This window comes from Lepisosteus platostomus, chromosome 1, assembly GCF_059453375.1.
Source record: "Lepisosteus platostomus isolate fLepPlt1 chromosome 1, fLepPlt1.hap1, whole genome shotgun sequence".
Classification (NCBI taxonomy): Eukaryota; Metazoa; Chordata; class Actinopteri; order Semionotiformes; family Lepisosteidae; genus Lepisosteus; species Lepisosteus platostomus.
Window position 1 is genome coordinate 79,891,207 of NC_142611.1, and position 22,559 is coordinate 79,913,765.

The 22,559-nt window shown below is 41.4% G+C and overlaps 1 protein-coding gene across 1 annotated transcript in view; it reads left to right on the forward strand.

Annotated features, from left to right (window-relative positions):
- adam19a (ADAM metallopeptidase domain 19a) overlaps positions 1 to 22,559 on the forward strand; it is a 128,383-nt gene that overhangs the window by 37,339 nt on the left and 68,485 nt on the right. Inside the window, exon 3 of the mRNA XM_088638245.1 lies at positions 16,792 to 16,868. Coding sequence (XP_088494371.1) covers positions 16,792 to 16,868 — 77 coding nt within the window. The remainder of the gene's footprint in view (positions 1 to 16,791; positions 16,869 to 22,559) is intronic.

The window sequence follows — 22,559 nt, forward strand, 5'->3', positions numbered from 1 at the left end:
TTTCTGCCAGGGCACATATTACACATATTGTCTTTGGAGATTAAATAATTGACCGTTCACTCAGTAAGTCAGCTGCACTCCAGCAGGGATCTTTAATCAAATTTAAATGCTGCTTATTCATATTGACCACAGAGATGGGGTAATGCCACTCTACTGTTTGACTATTGTCCAGATTTCAAAGGGCCATATAATCGTCCTTAAGTAAGGATTACTGCCCACATATCATTGTGCAGCAGGTGAAAAATGCTGACAAATTTTGGAAGATATCCATAATAGAAGAGGGCCTCACGATACACAAGGTCAAACACACTTGCCAAGTCAAACAGTGCTCAGAAGAGAAGCTCCTCCCAATTAATTTTCCTGTATGTGATGGGCTGTAAAAATCATTTTGGTCAAGTTTCTAGGGGGACTGAACCAGGGGGGGGAGTTCTTCAACCAGAGGAATGAGAGTTCAGGAGAAATCTGGTAATGATCTTGCCCACGATAAACTACAGGAAGATCACTTTGTCATTTCCAAATATTGTTCTTGTTCATGAAATCATTCAGCATTACCTCTTCATTCGAGATCTGTATAATGAGATATAACACTAGTTCCTGTCCAGCATGCTTAATGGGAATTACATCACCTCTTCAAGTCTCAGTACAGATCGAAGATCATCTCTAATTGGGTGTTGCGGGATGAAATTGATTGCACTCTTGTTGAATTCTTGATTGAATGTAACTTCAAAATCCTCCTACGAGTGGACATTCACTGCCTGTTTTCTTGGGAGAGATTTGGTGGATGCTGTCAGGATGTCCGTTTTTCTGATTAAATTTTACTTAGGCCACAGATGCAGTACCGCATTATAAACTGTCCAAGGGGGTCCTGATTTGTCAGAAACCAAGTTATAATTCTCCCTCCTGTGTTTTTTGGCTGCGTAACGGGTGATCTTTTGGATGTGGCAGTCCAGCTGGGAGTGGTGACTTCGGACTGTTGCGTTGTTCGTGCCATCACTGGAAGGAACGAGCAGAGCAGATCCTGCAAAGGGCAACCCACTCACAGTCAAAGCAGCTGAAAAGCACTTGAGCCTCAACTCTGGCTGAGACTTGATGACAAATTTGTAACATCCATGTAAATTTGTGGCTAGCACCTTCCAGACATCTCTGCCCTATTCCCATGAACATGAGCTGGTCACCGAAGGATTCGGAGAATGTGCTGGGAAAGGAAGAGGCCTGTGCATGACATCATTGTTGTAGAGAAACCATTGCAAACCAAGTTCCACACATACTGTATCTTAACAGAATGCAGCCTTCATCCAGAGGCATAGAAACAAAGCCTGCAGCCTTTGTCTGTCAAAACTTTTACACGTCTGGTAACATTTTTTTTTACGCATCTGGTAACATGCTATTACACATAATAGCATAATAGGTAATCTGACTATCATTTTTATATTATATTAAATTTATTGATTTAAATAAATTATATTATTTGCATCATTTTCTATTCAGAGATATGAGACGGGTTATTGGTTGGTCACCCAGTGCAAAACGTGAGTATGGTTTGTGATCCAAGTTTTGTGCTACTACGTGAAGTGATTTTGGAGAAAAAGATGGTTTTTTGTCCCTTGGTATGGCTTTTATAACTTCTGTCGAAGAACATAATCCTCTAGGAAAGGGAGGCATCCATCAATGAACAAAAAAGAGATAAGCTATACTGGTGCTTGAGGATTTCTTTGAATCTCACTTTATTTCAAGGTCTTGTGATGTGGACTCCTTCCATGGTGACTAGTGACTGGAGAATCATAGCTCAGACATGAGCCATGGTGACTTCGACTCAGATTCGAGACCTTTCTTTATTTTCTGAACGTTTTGCCAGCTTGTTTGTGAGCATGTCTTTTTAATGAACATGCCAATGAACAATATGTGGATTAAAGAAGAGGCTTAAGCAACATGAGGTGGACGTTCCTGTCTTCCAGAGAATTTTTGTGTTAAATATTATATCACAGTTTAATTCCAATCTTTCACCAAATCAATTATGCAGATCTGCTTCTGTGTCACTTGGCCTTGGTTCAGTTTCGTACAGTATGTTAAAAATACAGAGGAATTATAATTGGAAACTCTCTCAAATAATCACAAATTACTGAATGTAAATACTGCCTGGCCACTTTGTTAGGGAAAACAGACTAGAGCATGGAGTGTCCCAATGGTAGTTCTTACCATAAACAATCTGTTAAAAAAAGATTTGTTTAAGAAGTGTGGATTTAATTAATCTTAGTGGGTTATGTAAATATGAATAGATTGACATTTTGTAGCATTTTTACTTTAACTTACATTTTGAAAGTCTTTTCAAAATGTGTCCTTGGCCATACTTAACTTATTGCCTGAATTTGAGCTGCACATGTGATTCCCTCACCACTAGGACCTGTTTGAGCACAGGAGATGCAGAAATGGGAGAGGCACAATGATTTCACCCGAGACTTGCTTCTCAAACCTATCGGTCATCAGGGCGTATCGATGGAAAAACGGAAGAAGGTTTCTGAGATAGACAGCTATTTCCGCTAACAGCACCTGATAGAGGGGAGAAAAACAATTAGGGAGGCTTGTCAAGTCTGAGCAACCTCAAAGAGCTTTTCAGACGAGAGTAATTTCAACAGTGCTGCCAGCATCATTCTCCACCTGCACAGAGAAATGAATAGTGCAATTTAATATGTTTAGGTGTCAATACGGTAACCACACATTGTATATATTTTTTCATAAAGGCTGCATTTAGTTTTTTAGAAGCAGATCGCTTTTAAGATGGAGGAAATAACACTTTTTGGATAGTCAGAAGATGGCCAGAGTTTAATAACAGGTTAGCACTGTCCACTTTTTTTCTGTTGGCATTGTGAATTCCATCTCACAGCTGGTAGAGTAATACTTATGAAAACCTCATTAGACCTGTAGACTAGATTTTCTGGGCTCTAACATGTGGGTGTTTGCTAATGGTTGGTGGCGATATTGATGTTAATTATAATGTGCCCAGCTATGCAACTATATATAGCTTGATCAGCTCTTACAGTTTTCTCTCATGAGCTGGAGCTGTGTGCGTGGGTAAATGTTCAGAATAAATCGGAAATTAGCCCCAAATCTACAAGTTGTTCTATCACCTGTTGAGCAAATTGAAAAGAAACGTATATGAAATGCAGACTGGATGTCTAGTACTACGTTCATTTAAATTACACCAACAGCAAAAACATTTGACTGAACTGCATACATTAACACTTCTTTCTTTGTGCTAGAGAGGGAACAGCATCACGTAAAGCGAACAACACTAGTACTAGTACTAGTTGTACTAGTTGTTGATAAAAAGCCTTTTGTGGGAGAGCTAATCCAGGGGAAGTCTTGTTGATGGTCAAGTCAGTTCAAGTCCTTTCTGTCACTTAATCAAGCCTGATTACTTCAATAAGGAAATGAGCAGGTGTGAGGAATAAAAAAGTTCCAGCAGGAGGAAAGATAAGGAAGCAAAATAAATTGATTTCTGCTATTGTTCTAAGGATTAAATATACTTTTGAATTTTTGAGATTTTAATTTGATGCACAGATCCATATACTGTACATTAATAATAAAAGACTCTGAAAAGGCTGAAAGCTACTGATGTAGTGGCAACCCTGCCTGCAGTAAGACACAGGTCTGTTTTGTCACTACAAGTTCTGAGACGAGTGGTGTGGGAGGCAACCTAAATCCAAAGGCAACAGTTAGAGATCACAATCACAAACTGCCATTCGACATCAACTTCATGGCATTCATGGCTGAGTCTCAAGCAAGCAGCCTCTTCTGAGGAGAACTGAGAGATGAATATTGAACATTTCACTCATGTCCACAGTAAGATATTGCAAGGAGCTGGGTACATTTTGGGGTTGTTTTGTCATCCATGGGTCCTTGAGCCCTTGTTGAGATAGGAGAAATCATAAACACCAGGACATTTGGGGTGAACTGAACATAAAATGAGTGTTTTTGACCGGTCCTACAGCAATTCTGCCACGTGGAATAGTCAGTTGTCAGTGTATGCCCTGTCAGAGGAGGGTTTACGTAATATAATCTACAGAGCAGTGAATAAATGTGACCATTGGGTTTTGTGAATGTTATGACGAATGTGACTTGCTCTGTGCATTGCTATTTTATACTAAGACTTTTTTAATCTGTGCCTTTTTCTGTTTTTGTTCCTGTTTTTTCAGGGGTATGAATAAATCTGGATGACACTGTATACTGAGCATTAAAAGACATCACTATTAATACACGTTTTTTTTTTAGAAAAAAAAGTTTGTATGTGTTTTGTATATTGATTACATTATAAGCATAATTTTCATTAATTATTCACTCATGACTGACCATGCTGTACTCAAGTACCTTTCAACTGTTAAGCACTAAAACCACCTCATCAGTGAGAGTTGATTGGGCACAGATGAGGCAATTTAAGTTGTTGATTGCCAAGCCCGATGGAAATCATGGGAAAAAAAATCCAAAGACAGGAACACATATGTATACTGCTTAACAAGACAACACCTTTGTGCCATCTATATATTGTAGATTGTATATATTGTAGAACACTAGGGGTGTTCATGGCCTGCAATGTCTAATTTGGTAAGATGTTACAGCCAAACACAGGCAAAAGACAGGCTATGCTTTAGAAGACCACAAGTCACATAATCTCCCCCAGGTGTTAACACAAGGAACATCTCAAGTGGAATTGTCCACATTGGAGCCAATTCCTCTTTGGGGATGAATCATGGTTTTGTGTTGAACATCCTGGAGGATGTCTGTGAGTGTGGTGCCGCTGTGCAGAAATATGCTCATTGTCGTGGATGGTCCGAGTGTGATCATCTGGGAAGTAGTATGAAATGCGCCTGTTGTTGCTAATGGCCACCTTATTGCACTGCTCTACAGTGATCAAATCGTGGGGCCTCATTTACTGCCCTTCCTGCAGAGTCATCCTGTCAGGACGGCATTTCAGAAGAACGCGATGGGCATTTGAGAGTTATGGCCTGAAAGCCCTGCTTGCAGATTGAGACGCTGCAACATGTGGAAATTAGGGCTCAGAGACCCTGGCACATACCTGTCAAGGAGCTACAGGAGGAATGGGACAATAACCCGCAAGACAGCATTGACGTACTGCCGCAGATGTACAGCTTGTATGGCTTCCAGCAGTGGCCACACTACTAGACTGTGCCAGTAAACCCCCTGTTGCTGACAAATGTTAATCTCTTCAATGAATTTACCTAGGTCATGTCTGTTCAGTAAAATATTAGTGTACCGACAACAAAGTGTCATTTCTAGATAATAACCTCGTGATTTTTTTTTAGTTACGTGCAATACATTTCCTTTGATGCGCAGTAAATAAATATAAAGCAGATGCAATTAGATCTTTTCAACTGGAATTAGTATGGTTTTGTCCAGATATGGTTTTGTCCAGATTATGTTGTACATAATGCACAGTTCAGATCTGGGTGATACGCTGAATAACATCATTGTGTTGAGTAGACCAGCATCGGTTTTATCCACTGAGGGAATTGTGGATTAAACATTTGTGAGGAATTCCACATGACTCCAGGTTGAATGATCAGTGATACAATAGCTCAAGTATAGAAGATATCACTTGTGTTACGTGTTCATGATGTTTCACGTGTTTGAAACAGTTCATGATCAGATGTCTATCATGTGACAGTACAAAACTAGTCTCTCTTCTACAGAAGACTTTATGGTTCAGAGTCTTAAATCATTTTTATCTGGAAGGTTACATGGTTGCAACTAAAGAAAAAACAAGACAATTCTGGTAATTCTCTGCCTGCCGCATGGCAGGCTAAGTGTGGTTCTCCTCACAAACCAAAACATCAACAAGGCAGAGACACAGTAAGGACCTTTTCAGGTTCCCAATTAACTTGAGATATAACTCTGTATAGAAAGAACGGCCTTTCTCTGAATTTCCCTTTAACTCCCCGATCTTTGTAAGAAAGTTTCTTAAAACACTCAATATTAGAAACTCCACATCCCTGAGAAGAAGACTCGCCTAAAGGGTTTATATATCTCAGGCAAACCTTGTTTTTCACAGTCCACACCTGGGTTCAATTACTTGGCTGTCAGAAGCCATTTTGGCTCACTTCCTACTCTTGGCCACATAAGAGGCAAAATGGCTGACTTCTATGGAAAGCCCATAGGGGATGGCACGGGTGAATCGTCCTTTCGGGGATGTGAACGTCCTAACACTGAGTCTTTTAAGAACCTTTCTTACAAAGATGGGGGATTAAAGGGAAATTCAGAGAAAGGACATTCTTTTTATACAGTGCAATTTCTCAAGTTAATTGGGAATGGTTTAGCTGTGATGACAGCTATGACTCACAGATTGGATTAGCTACACATGACTTGTGATGCTCTAAATGTCACAAAGAAGACTAAGTGATTTCTCACAATGACTTCTGAAGAGATTATAATGATTTTATGCACAGGGGACATGAATCCCTGAACAAAGCTCAGAGGAAGCTATAATAGCTGGGAGTGAGGTATACCAAGAGGTGAGAGTTAAAGATGTTCCAAGGTTGGTTATTGGGAGCCTGGAGTCAGTGGAAACTTTAACAGCGAGGAGGGGGACTTTAACAACACTACTTCTATAGGAGAGTACAAGCTATACCATAAGGTTCTCACCTCTAATGTATGTTCCCTAGGGTTAAGGAAAGCTGGGTATCTGGTCCTGGAGCAAGTGGTCTGGAAAAGGGTTTGAGACCATAGGTATAGTCTCACCAGAACTGCATAATGACTGGACTGTTGAACCTGGTTACAGGCCACAGAAACTTGATTTTGGAATGACTTTGCTCTGCGTGATGCTATTATGATTGCACTATCACATTTTATGAAATTCTCTAGAAAGACACTGTCTTATTGCTATTTTATTAAATTATAGTATGATTAAATCTGAAGAGCTCTGATTTTGTGAATCAAGAAAAGGCAGCACAGGAGTGTGCTGAGTGGCCTATGAATGGGACTTTAGCATTCATATGTAATGGAAAACCATAAACGTGAGTTGAATTTTAATGTGTTTCATTTTGTTGCATTTGGTTATTTTCTTATTTTGTACCAGATAAATCACTTTTCCTGTACTGTATGGCTCATGCAATCAGAACTTTGTTTCTTTTATGTCCTTGCAGATTGCATACATACATAAGTAATAGTTTACAAACTTCTAGAGTTTTCGTGAGCCCAACTTTGTGAGCCTGGACAGAGCTTGTGTTCTGGTGAGAAGTGGAGTATGTGAATGAGTTTATAATTAGCTAATGACTAAGGTTTTGTGTCTGTAAGCTGAACGTGGTTCAGTCAGAGGAAGTGTTACATACAGTAAATATAAAGCTCTCCAACTCTTCAGTGTGAACTCAGCTGGGGAGCTAACTGAAGGGCAGGCAGCTATTATAATCAGGAAAAGCAGTGTTTACCCCTAGAAAAAGCCTTTTTCCAAGTAAAGTGTGTTTTTGTGAATGCTGCCTATAGCCAGTGGTAATGCTGGCTTTTATGTTATCCCTCGGCACCCTCCGCAGATTTTGCAAGAGCCTCTTATGTTCGTCATTTGTTGCAGAGGATTTGATTTAACTGAACACTCATGATAAAAGAAAATGTAACCATCAAAATGTAGGATGACGCACACGCTTGTGGTATATACACTACTCAAAACATCCATGTTCCAGAATTATTATTATGTACTGAAGAAAAAAATAAACAAAATGACCGTTTCTAACCTAATTTTATTATTTCTGTCTTTTTTTAAACGAATCTTAGTCGGCATTCGACTTACTGCTGGACTGCTGCTACTAATGTGCTCAGCCTTTTGGTGCTGCTTTGGAATCACTCCAGAGAAGAACAGCCAGATGCATTCTGGAGCTTTAAAGGAACGTACTGAAGTCGAATGTACAGGTTGAATCTCTTGAACTGAACCTCTTTAGTCTTGAACTGAGAGAAAGCTACAAAAGGACCTGATACAAGTATTCAAGATCCTCAAAGTACAATATCAGCCCAGCAGATTTCGCTTTAGGAACAGTGAAACACAAGGCAGAGGGCACAAGTGGACATCAGGCCATGTTTCCAAAACTGTCTTCTTTCAAAACATCTAGATTAGATCAGCAGATGGGCCGATGGGCTTTCTTATGTTCTTGTGCTCCATCCCCACTCATAGCAATAATCCATGTAAACAGTGTTTCTTGAGTCAGAAAATATTCATTACATTTACTTAGTAATTGCTTTGCAGGTTAAATAAGCTAAATCCCCTCAGTCTAGATGGAGCCAAGGCAATTGAGAGGAGTCTTGATCCATGTGTACAAGCTCCTAAATTGTCCAGAGAGGGTCACTTCCAGGGACTGTTTTGAAACAAGGATAAGGCATCAAAATTGGTAACTAAAAAGTAATTTTACTATTTGAAAATAGGAAATGCTTCTTTACTCAAAGAGCTGTGAGAATCTCAAAACCCCCTCCCAGCCATGTGGTTAAGGTTGAGTGTCCTGCTTCTTTAAGAAATATTAAGATGATTTTTTTGTATTTTAAGATTGCTTACCTAGCAAACCAGAAAAGGGGGCCAAACTACTAGCTCTCATTTGCAGATTTTCTTCTATTCTTGTCATATTCATGCATATTTATTCAGGGTACTAAATTATGGGATCATGTTCTGCAGTTACTGATAATAAAGGCAAGCGCTCCTCTGTGCACAGCTTAACAGCTAGACTATGAGTTGCATTAATATTGTAAACAAATGTTTTTTCTTTTAAAATACATTATTGTACTATAATAGCATTTTTGAAGGATCTTTATTTATTTTTTTAATCTATATAGCATTGGCTATATAAAATAATTCTAGTATTTCTGGTTAATTTCACTGTAGTGAGATAACCATCTCCTTGAGTGATAACCATCTCCTTATCCGTGTTGTTGAAGCAGTACTGTTCGAGTCCAAAAGAAAAACTCTGCATTCTGCGGTTCTAATTCATGCTGTCAACAGTGCAACATGCCACCTTGAAAAAGTGGTATTTGGAATCATTTTTATGTGATTTGTTTTTTCAGGCGTAATGCTTATCTCATCGATCTGGCGATGTCTGTAAGAGGGTGCAATGTCCAACCTGCTGCCAAGTCTTTTGTGCCAAGAACCACTGGGCTTGGAAACACTGAATCAGATTATGAGACCTTGAAATAAAAACAGCTGCACTGGGGCAAAGTCTGCACACTGCTTTCCTTTTCAAAAAGGTTTGAACTAAATGTGAAAGAAGTCCCTTTTACAGGCTATTTCATTTCTCACTTTTGTATCCAGGAGTACATTTACTTTGTGGCTGCTTGGTATTGTTGCAGGCTGCGGTTTTCTGTGGCATCAATGTGTAGCGACAGAGAAAGAATAGCTTACATTGTGACTCCTTCAGAGGCAATGATGTAGGGAAGGGTGACCGAGCCACATGGCCCTATGCACACAGCACCACTTCAGTGCACTTTGAAGGCAGAGTGCAGAACTCATTTCTTCGGAACCTGGGTGCGCTAAAAATAGGAAGTCAGTGCATCGACCAGAAATGCGAATCTCAGTGAGATTGAAAAAAAAAATACTTATGGGACAATACAGGGGATTTTCAAAGCTTTTTGCTCTAGAGTGCAATTTACTGTCTCATTTTGTGAAAGCAATTATAGATGACTAAAGATGCATCTTTTGGCAAGATACAATCTACCAAGGTATGTCAAACAGAAGTGAAATTGATTGATTTTAAGAGTATGTTTTGCAATGGATAAATCATCTCTTATTCAGGCAGGACACATGAATACTGTAATAACACAATCCAAATGACTTAAATTACCTCTTTGTTCTCAAATGATCCCGATTCTTGAACTTTCCTTATTTTCTGGTCTTTCCTTTCCACACCTACAGCAGTGTGAACACCTCCTGTATCTTACGGCACCCAATTGATTGATACAGACACTTGCAATTATTTCAAATATTTAAAGAAGCCTTTTGTTTCATTTTCGAGCTGTAGCCATACGTTAATTACATCAATGAATGCCAAAAAAATGGGTTGAGATCAGAGACCGGAACAGACACAACCCTTCTCATATCTCATTTCACCAGAGGCAGCAGTAATTTAGGAAAGCATGAGAATTCAGTGTGAAATAATGGGCTTTATGAGTCCTGGAGCCCTCATTACAATTGGAGGAAATATGAATTCTGAAATGCACCAAGACATTTTGGCCAAATGTGGGTCCCTCTGTTGGGAAGCTTCGACTTGGCCCAAGATGGATATTACAGTACTGATCCAAAGGGCACGTCCAAAGCAGTGTTAACTGCACAGAAACAAATGTTCTCAACTGGCCATCTCATGCACATTATTTAGAGTTTGAGTTCAAGAAGGACCTATATCAATTCCGCCTGGAGGAATGGTCTAGCCCACCCCCCCACCCCCCATCCAGGAGGGCCAGCACCTCACAGGACACTACAGGAGGTGTCTTTTCAGTGTCATCTTTTAGAAAGTCACGTTATGCAGTGTGTGAGTTCATTATCCATCCATCCATTCTCTAAACACTACACCCAATTCAGGGGCACGGGCAAGCTGGAGCCTATCTCACCAAGCAATGGGCACACCCTGGACAGGGCTGTCACAGACACACTAGGGCCAATTTTCCCAGAAGCCAGTTAACCTCCCAGTATGCCTTTGGACTGTGGAAAGAAACAGGACCACCTGCAGAAAACCCATGCAAACATGAGGAGAATATACAAACTCAACTCAAATAGCTCCCTGGGTCCAGACTTGACGCCAGGGCCCCAGCACCACGTGGCAGCAGTGATAACCACTGTGATAGCCTGTGAATCTGCTAGACATTTTTTTTATGATTCCTATTTCATTGAGGGTATGAATACATTTGGAAGACACTGTGCAAATGTCTGTGAAAATGAAATACTCATTTCTTCATCATAACCTAAAGAGATTTTTCAAGTGACTAAAATAAGGAAAAAGAATTAAAGAGCATTTTAATGTATGAAACATCAAAAAGAGATGTTTCTGGCTTTGTGAGAAAATACCAGAGAAGTCTCTTTAAATTAAACTTTTTTTTTCTCTGAATCCTTTTGCTCTGCTTTCAATGTTTCAAACACGATTATTAATAATGATATATAAAAAAAGGTCAGATGGAAAGTTTCAGAATTGTAGCTTTTTGGGACAGAGTAAAATAAATTGCTTTTGGCTTCCACAGCTATGCAAAATGTCTTTCATTAGATGATCAAAACTTGAAAGACGTTTCACTGGGTAATTTTGAATGAGTGAAATTTAAGTTCTTCCTAACTGTGGTTTCCAAAGCTTAGCAAAGGAAGAACCGCAGTGTTTGTTCAAAGTATAACATGTACAAAAGGGACATCCCTGAATCAGAGTGGGAGAAAACAATGCGAGAGACATATGATAAGATCTTTGAAAGTCTCCGACACAGTCCTGCCTGCAATAAATTAGTGTGATCTCCGCTGACTAGTTTGTCCTGAGGACTTTCTTGGAGTGTCATTGAAGTTCTCACCATCTGACCAATCCATGTAGTTTAACTCTATAGGGTTAAAACAGAGGATCTTGGAAAGCACCTTGTGATCTTGAGTGCCGTGCATATACTGTATGCGACTTAGTTAAAACCCTCATGTGGCAGTTTGACAGCTCATATAGGAAAGAGGAGATTAAATTAGGAAAGAGGAGATTTTTTGCCATTGCTTGTATGTATTTTTCATTTAAAAAAGACATATATTGATTCACACTGGTAAATACTATCAGTACAAAACAAAACCCCTATAAAATATGAGAGTCCTGTATTCAAGAAATAAGAAACATCTCTGCACTGAATTGACACAAGCCAGATAAGGAGGCCCTTAGCTCAATTAAATATGGACTCGGCCTGTATCAAACTGCTGGGTAAAACTTTTGGAACTAACTAAATAGCCCTTTGTAGCTTCCACACAGTGGTCATGTCAAGTATGCTGATAACATTTGAAAAAAGTGAGAGCTGAAGAAAGTTCTGTAAAAAGAAAAGGCTTTTAGGATCACTCAAATCTCTCCTGTGTTCTTTGGTATTAGAGACCTGGATTGACAGAAATTAATTCACAAGGTTGCATATACTGTATACTGTACTTGAGGGCACTTTCTTATTATTATTTCATCAATTTGTGGTTTTATTCCTGTTGCCACATATAACATATAACATTCTGTAATATTTGTTTTATCTTTTTGCAAAATTTCACTTACTGTTCCTCAGCTTGCAGTCTTTAAAGCTTTAAACATATAACTCCCATATGTAAAATTCAAACCAGAAAATAAACATTCCTTTCAGAAAATTAGTTATTTTCTTGGTTGTATAGAAAAAAAATGTTGCCCTTGTTTTTTTGTGTTTATACTAAAATAATTGCTGCACTACAGTAAGTAGCTAAATTGTCTTCTAGACAGTTTGAGACCAGTTTCCTCCATGTCCAGGGGATTTTGTAGTATATGGGTGGCTCATACTGTCCATACTGTGCTAAATGCAGAGCTAGAGAATGTCTCTTTTTTGGCAGAATATGTTCCAATTCTTCTACAGCTGTGAGGCTTTTCTCAAGGACAGTAGCTCCTCCTGAGCTACAGATGTGAAAATACCTGCAAAAAAGAAATGATAGAGTGGTGCTGACTTTTCATCTCTGCATATTGCTGCTGTTCTATCTTGGTATTCTTCCTAAAATCTAGCTTATTATTAGAGAAGGAGTCTTGATTTTATCTGATTATGTTAGCCAGCAGCCATATCACTCTGCAACTCACAACTGGCAGCCCACTTCAGCTCAGCAGCTGTGAGCCTGGCCAGTACCTGGATGGGAGACTTCCTGGGAAAAACTAAGGTTGCTGCTGGAAGAGGTGTTAGTGGGGCCAGCAGGGGGCGCTCACCCTGTGGGCCATGTGGGTCCTAATGCCCCAGTATAGTGACGGGGACACTATACTGTAAACAGGCGCTGTCCTTCGGAAGAGACGCAAAACCAAGGCCCTGACTCTCTGTTAAAATTTCCAGGGCGTTTCTCGAAAAGAGTAGGGGTGTAACCCCGGCATCCTGGCCAAATTTCCCATTGGCCCTTACCAAACATGGTTTCCTAATAATCCCCATTTATGAATTGGCTTCATTACTCTGCTCTCCTCCCCATTGATAGCTGATGTGTGGTGAGCGTTCTGGTGCACTATGGCTGCCGTCACATCATCCAGGTGGATGCTGCACACTGGTGGTGGTAGAGAGGAGTCCCCATTACCTGTAAAGTGCTTTGAGTGGAGTGACCAGAAAAGCGCTATATAAGTGTAAGCAATTATTAATTAATTATTATTAATTAGCAGTAGTTCTACCATGTTGTAGTCTGGTCCCCTAAGATCGCAGAAGGTAAGCATCCTGGTTTCTGGATCTGGTCTGCACTGAGAAGGGAGACCCGTAAAGAAAACCAGGTTGCTGATGTACATGGGGTTGGTCGACCAGTAGGTGGTGCTCTTCCCTCTGGTCCAGAATTTCCAAAACCAGTGCCCCAACACACATGTGGTTTTCCCAGATGGAAGAGTGACAAGTGCCAGCGTACATGCCAAATGCCATTTACTGTACTTATCAGTTATTATTTACTTTTAAAATTCATTAAGACCCGAACACATTAGTATGTATCCTCTTTTTTCCAGGGGGATCAATATGATATCATTCCTGCAGTGCTAATTAGTAAGCAAACCTGCAGTCAACTGTTCAACTAATCACCTCACACAGTGTCATATTAACCCCCTGTGAGAGAACAGATTTCCTGCAGCTGAATGGTTGTTTTATGCAGCTCAGCTAGTCAGCTTCAATTTAGATAAATAAAGACTAAAACAATATTTACTTTGGACGTTCTCTGTGTTGGCTCTAGGAAAGATTGTACATGTGACAAATGTATGTTATTTTTCTCTCTCTCTTATGGCAGGGTTTGGTGAATAAGCCCAACCCTTCAGATGTTGCTGTAAGATGTGATGTTTAATTTTAGCTGTTCCGGCTCTGTCTGAAGGGGCCTGCTTCACCACAGTCACAGATGAATTACATTGACTCTCCCCTGCATTTGAACAGGAAGGAACTAGTATTCAGTTAGACTACAACCCCCGTCTCCCAGGCTTGGGTCTTGCTGCTGTTTATAACCCATCATCCCATTCTGAACCAAACCTGTCTCAGTTTAGAAATTGACTGTTTGAATGGTGGGAAAGGGTAGGACTGTTCAGTAATTGTGTTTCTTATGAAACTATTTTGTACCACAGTCCTGCATCAATGCACTGAACATGGAAGGACCCAGGAGCGACATGGACTGTGTATTTCAGTTTTTACTTTTTAAATTAAGACTGATAAATCTATTTGCACTTTCTGTGTCTGGGTAGAGGAGAGTGGTGTAGTCTCAGTGGGGGAAAACCAGGGCCTGTGAAGTACCTACCAATGGTAAAGTACTCTTTGGTATGCCTTCAAATGTTTTATTCCTGAATATATAAAAAAAAACATTGCTAAAAAGATTGGTATAGCTTTGAAAATTGGTGGCGTGAAGAATTCCCAACTCAAAAGGCTATTGGACAGTCCTATCAACCTCCACTGCTGCAGAGAGTGTCTGAATACAGTACGTTCACTTCACAGACTGAAGGATGAAAGATACCAGTACAGGACGATAAGTCACACTCACTTCTGGAAGCAAGGAACCTGATCTGTTAATAACCAATGTTTATGAATTCTGATGTACATTAATTAAATTTGACACAACTTTTCTGGGGCCTTACATTTTTGCCTTTGTTTTTTAATAGGAAATTTAAAAGGAAAATATCATCAATCCTGAACTTTTTAAGATGTTACGACTGCAGAAGAAATAGTTGTGAATTTGGTAACACCGAGCTATAAGACAGCAGTGCTAACAGCTTCATCACTGTCACTCAGTACCAAAACCCATTATTTTGTAAATCCCAAACTACATTATGCGATGTGTATGTATTCCTTCAGAGTCTTTGTTGTTTACTATCTGCTCTTTTGCTTCATGTCAGTAAAGTAAGACTGCAGGATTAGAGGCGGTTTGAGACTGTTGGCCAAAATCTTTTTAAGTCACACCATCGTAAAGCTTACTGTAGCTGCTGCTTTGGTTTTGGTACAAAACCAAAATATATATATATAAATAAAATGCAATTCCTGGTATTTCTCTTCTAAGCCACTAGTCAGTGCAGAATTTTTTCAAATTACATACTGTATGAAGGAATTTTACTTGATTATAAAGTAATGTTGATTTTAAGATTTTATTTGCAGATTATAAAAATAGCAAGATATTTGCATTCTTTTTAGATTTTATCAGTAAATAATATAATATTGTTGCTAATTTTCCTGAAAATGTTGACTTTCTTTTTTGTCTCAGTATATGTTCCAGTCCATTAATTAATTGACATTGAGTGCTATAGTCAAAAACATAAGAAACGTTACCAAAAACAGTTCACTAAGCCAAATAAAAAATCTTTCAGTTTTGGGTTATTCTTTTAGTCCGGTCACGGATTTAGGACTGGCTGAAACTCGGCAAAGACAATTCAGCACTGAGGCAAAGAAAGTCATTTGTTAAGGGTGATACAGAGCATCTTCCAGAGCGGTTTGACATGTGCTTCTTTTCAACTGAGCCGCACGGAGGAAGAGGATGAGGTGGGGCAAACTCGCGTTCACAAGCGGAAATCTCAGCCGGCTCCTCTGCTAGCCAGACTGGACCCGCTGTCAACTCTACTGCCCCCAAAGACCAGCCTGCAGAAGCTCCACTCGGCAGTAGTATCCAGTGTACAGATGTGTATTGCCTAATTTCATAGTAGGACTAATAATAATAGGGCAGCATGGTGGGGCAGTGGTTCGCACCGCTGCCTCACAGGGCTGGGGGCCTGGGGTCAGTTCTGGATCTGGGGTGCTGAGTGGGTTTCCTCCAGGTGCTCCAGTTTCCACCCATAGTTCAAAGACCTACTAGTAAGTTAATGGGTTGCCAGGAAAATTGGCGCTGGTGTCTCTGTGTGCCCTGTGATGGACTGTCCGGGCAATATCCTGCCTTGTGCCCGTTGGTTGCTGGGATAGGCTTCCCCGTGACCCTGAATTGGAAGAGGTGGATAGAAAATGGATGGATGGAGGGATGGAGTGATAATAACAAAGAGAGACTGTGTCAAACCTTGTTTCAGGCATGCAGGTGTGCAGTGGCACACTGACGCTGTCACGATTATAGCTCCCCCTCCTTAAGGGCGCTCCAGCCCTTTCACTTTAGACTGTATTCTATGCACCTGCTCCCTATTCCCAGGCCCACCTTAAAAGCCAGGCGCTGACGCTCATCCGGGCTCTGCAGCTGATTTCCGTATCGTGCGAGTCCGGGACCTGGACCCGCCAGGTCCCGTTAAGGTTTTAATCTCGGTTCCCGTTCCTGTTCCCTGTCCGCCGGTTCCGACCCGGCCTTCGTGTTTTAATTCCTTGTTCTGATGGATCTCCTGGTTTTGGACTTACCCTTGTGTTTTGGATATTCTCTAAGGATTACTCTTTTGGATTGTTCACCTCGGCCACGCCTCCCCCGTGCACCAGCGCACCTTGGACACGCCCCCCTGTCTTCAGCCCCGTATTCCTGCATGACGTTTCCCTAGTGTTTCCCACTTCTTCGGATTGTGTCGTCCGCATAGGGTCCGGAAAGAACTGTTCGTTACAGACGCTGGGCTGCCTGCACTCGTGTGCGTTTCCGCCCTTGTGCCTCCTGCGGCTTCTGTGTCTGTCCTGCCACTGATCGGGCTTCCTGTGCTCTCACTCTTGCAGGTGCAGCACCCGGCCGCGGGAGCCGTAGCGGTGATGGCCGAGGGCAGAGAGCTGATCCTGCAGGTGGAGCGCAACCAGTGAGTGTCCTGTTCCCTTGCGACCGCCGGCGCGCTCAGCGATAGCAGCAGCGCTCGGCAGCGCGGCTCTGCGCTTGGGCATGGGTATGGGTGGCAGCTGTTGACTGCAGAGTGGGATGTGAAAGTAAGAAGTCCACAGCTGAGCCACAGCCACTCATCGAACCAGAGCTCGTCCCTCATCCTGGTTTCTGTAGCAGGAGCTGAACCTCACGTCCTCCCTCCACCCCTGGATGGGGTGCAGAGTAGGACAAAAGGAAAAACAAGGTTGAAAATGATTGTTAAGATGTTTTTGGAAGAGCTCTAATCTCTGTTTTTTTCCCAGTTGTCAAGTTCAGTATTTTGGTAACGCACCTAGGATGGAGTGGTAGCATATCTAATCAACGAGACTGTGTTCGCACACAGTGCTGCCCGTTCCCTTATGTGGGGCTACCAGAATATTTGTTTTCATTAGTACTTGTGCCAACATCAAGCAGGCCAGACAGTACTCAGAGTAAAGGTACACGATCTGCACACAGTGAGCATTGCACATAGACTGGAATTACCTGGATGCACAGCATATTTTACATAGTGCACCCATACAGTACAAAACTTGGATTTTTGCACAACTGCACACAAACAAAGCGACTTGCATTATCAGTATGCAACGAACACAGACTCACACCTGAGGAGTTTACTCTGTTGCATTTTAATCACAGCAGCTCTTTACTTACTGTTGCTGCTTTGTCTGCCTCATTATTGGTGTACCCTTCCTCCATCCCCCTCTCTGACTTTCCTGTTCTCCGGGAAACACAATCCTTACTACAACAGAGGACATTTTTGCCCAAACCTATTCATAATCTCTGTGTTATTTTTCTTCTGTTCCTTCAGATATTAGTAAACATTCCTCCACATTACCTTCAGTCCCTGCTATATAACACAAATAACTGTTAATGAAAACGGTGATGTTGTGGCATTATTAACCATCTCCCCAAGACATAAAAGAAAATAGAAACACCAATGTAAAGTCACTTATCAGCCATGGCACGTGGCCAATACAGCCTGAAGGCTCTGTGGCACAGAGTTTGCCAGCATCCGGAGGGACACAGCACCATTCTTCCACAAGAAACTCAATCAACTCACACTTGGCTGATGGAGGTACTGTAGAAATCAGTGTCTCGGGCATTGTTCCACAATATGTCATACATTTTTAAAGGGTTTGTACTCTGTAAATGCTGTGGAGGTCTTGGTGGACTGTTTCTGATGAAAATGGCTGCTTCTCCTCTAGCTTGAAATTGATCTGCAGTGGCTCACCTGTCACCTGCCTTGCACTTTGAACTGATCCACGAGTATTGTGATCCTGGACGTGCGTTTCTGCCCTTTGTTGCCCTGTGCTGATAATTTCCCTGGGAGATCCACACTGACAACATCTTAGACGCCATTCTGCAGGAGTTCTGAGTTTGAGGGGTTCAGTCATAGTCCCACAGGTTGCGGCTTCACCCCACTGGCTCCTCAGCCAAGCACAGGCACCAGATACAGTACCTGAACCTGCAGTTCCTCTTTTGCTGAGAAGGATTGCTGCTGCATCATGTTCTTGTCTTAGTCACTGAAACTCCTGCCAAATGCACCCCAACAATCACCTTCTTTCATAGTCACTGAGGTCTCCTCTTGCAGTCATGCAGTTATATATACTGTACTGTAGATAACCAGGCCTGTCCAGCATTTTTGTACCATACATGACTGTAAGCATGCTGGGATATTACTTGCTCTTGCTGAATTAACACATGACACTTGTGTGGAAGCCCTTGCTTTCAATATACATACTTGGTGCCCCTTTGTTTGGCCACTGTCTTCAGCAATTAACACCCAAACTTTTATTGAGAGCAAATGAGAGCGTACATCATTTCTCCCTCCAGTCTGAAAAGGAATTGCTCCGGTATGGTAAGTGGCCCCTTATGTGGACGGTACAGTAGTTCCTTAGCAGAGACTTGATTTGACACTTCACGGCTCTTTACCATTCATTCAGGTCAGCAAACTCTATAGCCCTTCTTATACAAAGAATTAAATGAAATGAAGACGATTGTGTTGTCCATAGCACATACTCACAGGAGTTCCCTAAAAGCCATTGGGATTTAATGATTTAAAAATGATTTTTTTAGTAGTACATCTGCAGCAGCAGCTTCATAACTGTGGAGAATGTCCTTGCAAATCTCCATTGGGGATTTGTCTCAGCATAGATTTATTAGGGACGCAGGCTCTTTCTTTGTGCTTGGCTACGGAAGTCTGCAGATTTAGGAAATAAAGTTATTGTGAATGTGTGATCTGCTAAGGAGACTCTAATACTCTCTTCCTGTGCATATAGCGGCTTCTGTCTTGTTTTATAGTTGGAAATATTTTGCAGATTGTGTGGCCAGGAGATGTTTTATGGCAGGAGCTCCTCCAATAAAAATGATATGATATGATGTTATAAAAATGAATTAACTAAGACGGTTTTAATATTTTTTTTCTGGTGAATTAACATAGAAGCTTTCATATTGACTGGAAATGTCGAGTGTGCTACTCTTTATACTAAACTCCAGGCATGATAGCTAAGAATTAATTAATTCATCCAATTAATTCATTAAGAATTCACTTATTCATCTAATTAATGTGTGAGAAAAATTGTTTGCTGTGTTACTGTACGTATGTTTGCATTGGATTTAAATTTCTTTCCCCTGTAGTGATATTTAGATATATGTGATTTGTATGATATTCAATATTGTATAACCAAGCGGTGGCAGTGTAGCTCAGGATCTGCGCCTGTGGCTGGAAGGTTGCTGGTTCAAGTTCTGCGGCCGGCAGAGGAATCCTACTCCGCTGGGCCCCTGAGCAAGGCCTTTAATGATAATAATTGCTTACGCTTATATAGCGCTTTTCTGGACACTCCACTCAAAGCGCTTTACAGGTAATGGAGACTCCCCTCCACCACCACCAATGTGCAGCATCCACCTGGATGATGCGAAGGCAGCCATAGTGCGCTCACCACACATCAGCTATTAGTGGGGAGGAGAGCAGAGAGTAAAGAAGCCAATTCATAGATGGGGATTATTAGGAGGCCATGATTGGTTAGGGCCAATGGGAAATTTGGCCAGGACGCCGGGGTTACACCCCTACTCTTTTCGAGAAACGCCCTGGGATTTTAAATGACCACAGAGAGTCAGGACCTCGGTTTTACGTCTCATCCGAAGGACGGCACCTGTTTACAGTATAGTGTCCCCATCACTATACTGGGGCATTAGGACCCACATGGGCCACAGGGTGAGCGCCCCCTGCTGGCCCCACTAACACCTCTTCCAGCTGCAACCTTAGTTTTTCCCAGGAGGTCTCCCATCCAGGTACTGACCAGGCTCACACCTGCTTAGCTTCAGTGGGTTGCCAGTTGTGAGTTGCAGGGTGATATGGCTGCTGCTTTAACCCCAGCTGCTCCAGGGGCACCATATAAATGGCTGATCCTGCGCTCTGACCCCAAGCTTCTCTCCCTGTCTGTGTGCCTGTGTGTCTCATGGTGAGCAAGCTAGGGTACGCAAAAAGACAAATTCCTAATGCAAGAAATTGTATATGGCTAATAAAGTGATCTTATCATCAATTTCCCTACGGGATTAATAAAGTATCATCTATCTATCTATATTTGTGGAATACATCTAAATACTGTACATTGCTAAACCCAGTATAGAATGCTGTCCACAATTCCAGATTGATTGCTCATTACTTTAACACATTACTTTGCTTTGTGGAGCCTACACTGAGATTAATAAACAGCTTTGTCACACTAATGAAATAAATGCGATTCCTCCATGATCACTGTGGTATAATAGTATGAATTATAGCCTTGTATTACTGCACTGTTGTTATCTGCTGATTTGTTGTGGTGTATGAGAACAGTTGTGTGTGTTCTCATACAGATTGCTCCAGATCTGAGTGTTGCTGCTCTTAATTTGATAACCACATGATCTGACTACAAGCGCTTTTATTTAGAAAAGGGAGAATTTCCAGAGACAGGTCATTGAGATCAAGTGAGCATATCATGGAGAATAAAAAAGATGCTTGTCTCTGCATGGATTATATTAAACATGTGACTACCCATGTTGTGGTAGGCAAATACATCCCGGAATGTGAATGTTTTTCTATACCCAAAGAAAGCCATGTTAAACTGTTGGCCTTAAATGTGATCTGTAAAGTTGTGATGAAAGAAAAGTTTCAGTGTATACTTCAGTCTCCAATAATAGACTGTGAAGTGGGTGGGAGTGGATCTGAGAATACTTTATCTTTTGATACTGACACAGAGCTCTGAGGGCTGTTTTAAACAGTTCAAACATACTGTCAGCAGGACTGCAAGGCTAACAAGTGTATCTAATTGTGAGACATTCTTTCTGTATCACCCTAATACCTGAAAACCATGAGTCACTCTCTTTGATAATGCTGGCCTGTTTTAGTGGCATCAGACTTTGAGAAAGATATAGGAAAGATTGTCTCCATTCTCCAGTTTTCAACTGAATTACTCAATAGTACAATTTATTAAGGATAATTATTATAACTGTTTCAGATTTTCATGGCATTCAGAAGAAAATTATATTTGGCCATGTCCATCTGGGGTTGAAAGGGTTTTGGTAACCCAAACTGGTTTATTGTCTGACTGGAAACATACTGGAAACTAATTCTAAGGCACAATCTGATGATGCTGAAACCTGTTCCCGGAACAAGCTGAGTTAAATATATTGGCTGTTTGCTGCAGGGCTCATGGGATACTGTCACCACTTAGAAGCCATGCTATGGACTCTGACATTCAACTCCAGTCATTTTTGGCAGCAGAAGCATTACAGGAGCCCAAAATAGGTTTCCTGATCTCTTGTTCTTTTCAAGCAGTGGATCACAACTAATATCTCGGAGGACTGTGGTGTTTTGCAGGTATCGTTACACAGCCCGGGGAAAAACGTAAAACAGGGTTAAACCTCTGCAGATGGGCAAATGATTAGTTGAATTAGAAACAGGTAAAGGTTCATTCCATGCTCCTGTGTTTCATGTCCTCACACCTGACGAAGGCTGCAAACATTGTGTTTCTTCCTTTCCTTTACCGTTCAGCACGGACTGAACCTTTCCCTGTTCCTTCACAGCCAAAGCATGCTGTCGCAGCACCCTAATTGATTAGTTGAATTGGAAAACTGAAATTTGAGACTGAAATTGGAAAGTGAAATCTCGAATATCCTCAGGTCCCTGTTCAGACCCATCACCTGTCTGGAAGGCAGCCTTTAAGACTTTTAAGGCTCATCTGCTCCACCTGATCACAGATCTGCATCAGAGAGCCCCAGTTCCCAGCCTTCATGACAGTGGTCTTTGGGATTGCTTTCTGTTCTACTGGCATGTGCCAGATGCAGCGTGCTTGCACCTGGAATTATGTCGAAGACCTATCAGCTGTGTGCTTGCCACAATGGGCCTGAATTTCACATCGTGCTTCCTGAGACAGACTCAGCTCAGTGTTCTCCTCGTCGAAATTTGTCACGACTGCCCAAACAGGAGTTAACACTCTTCCAGGGTTGTGGATGTGGGAAGATTGTAAATAATGCACGACGGGATTAGTGGTTTGGCTGGGGTGCGCAGTGCGCCATCCGGAACAAAGGTGAGCCGCACTGCAAGGAGCGGTGAGCTCAGCAGGTGGTCAGGCTGAGCTGCTGAAAATAG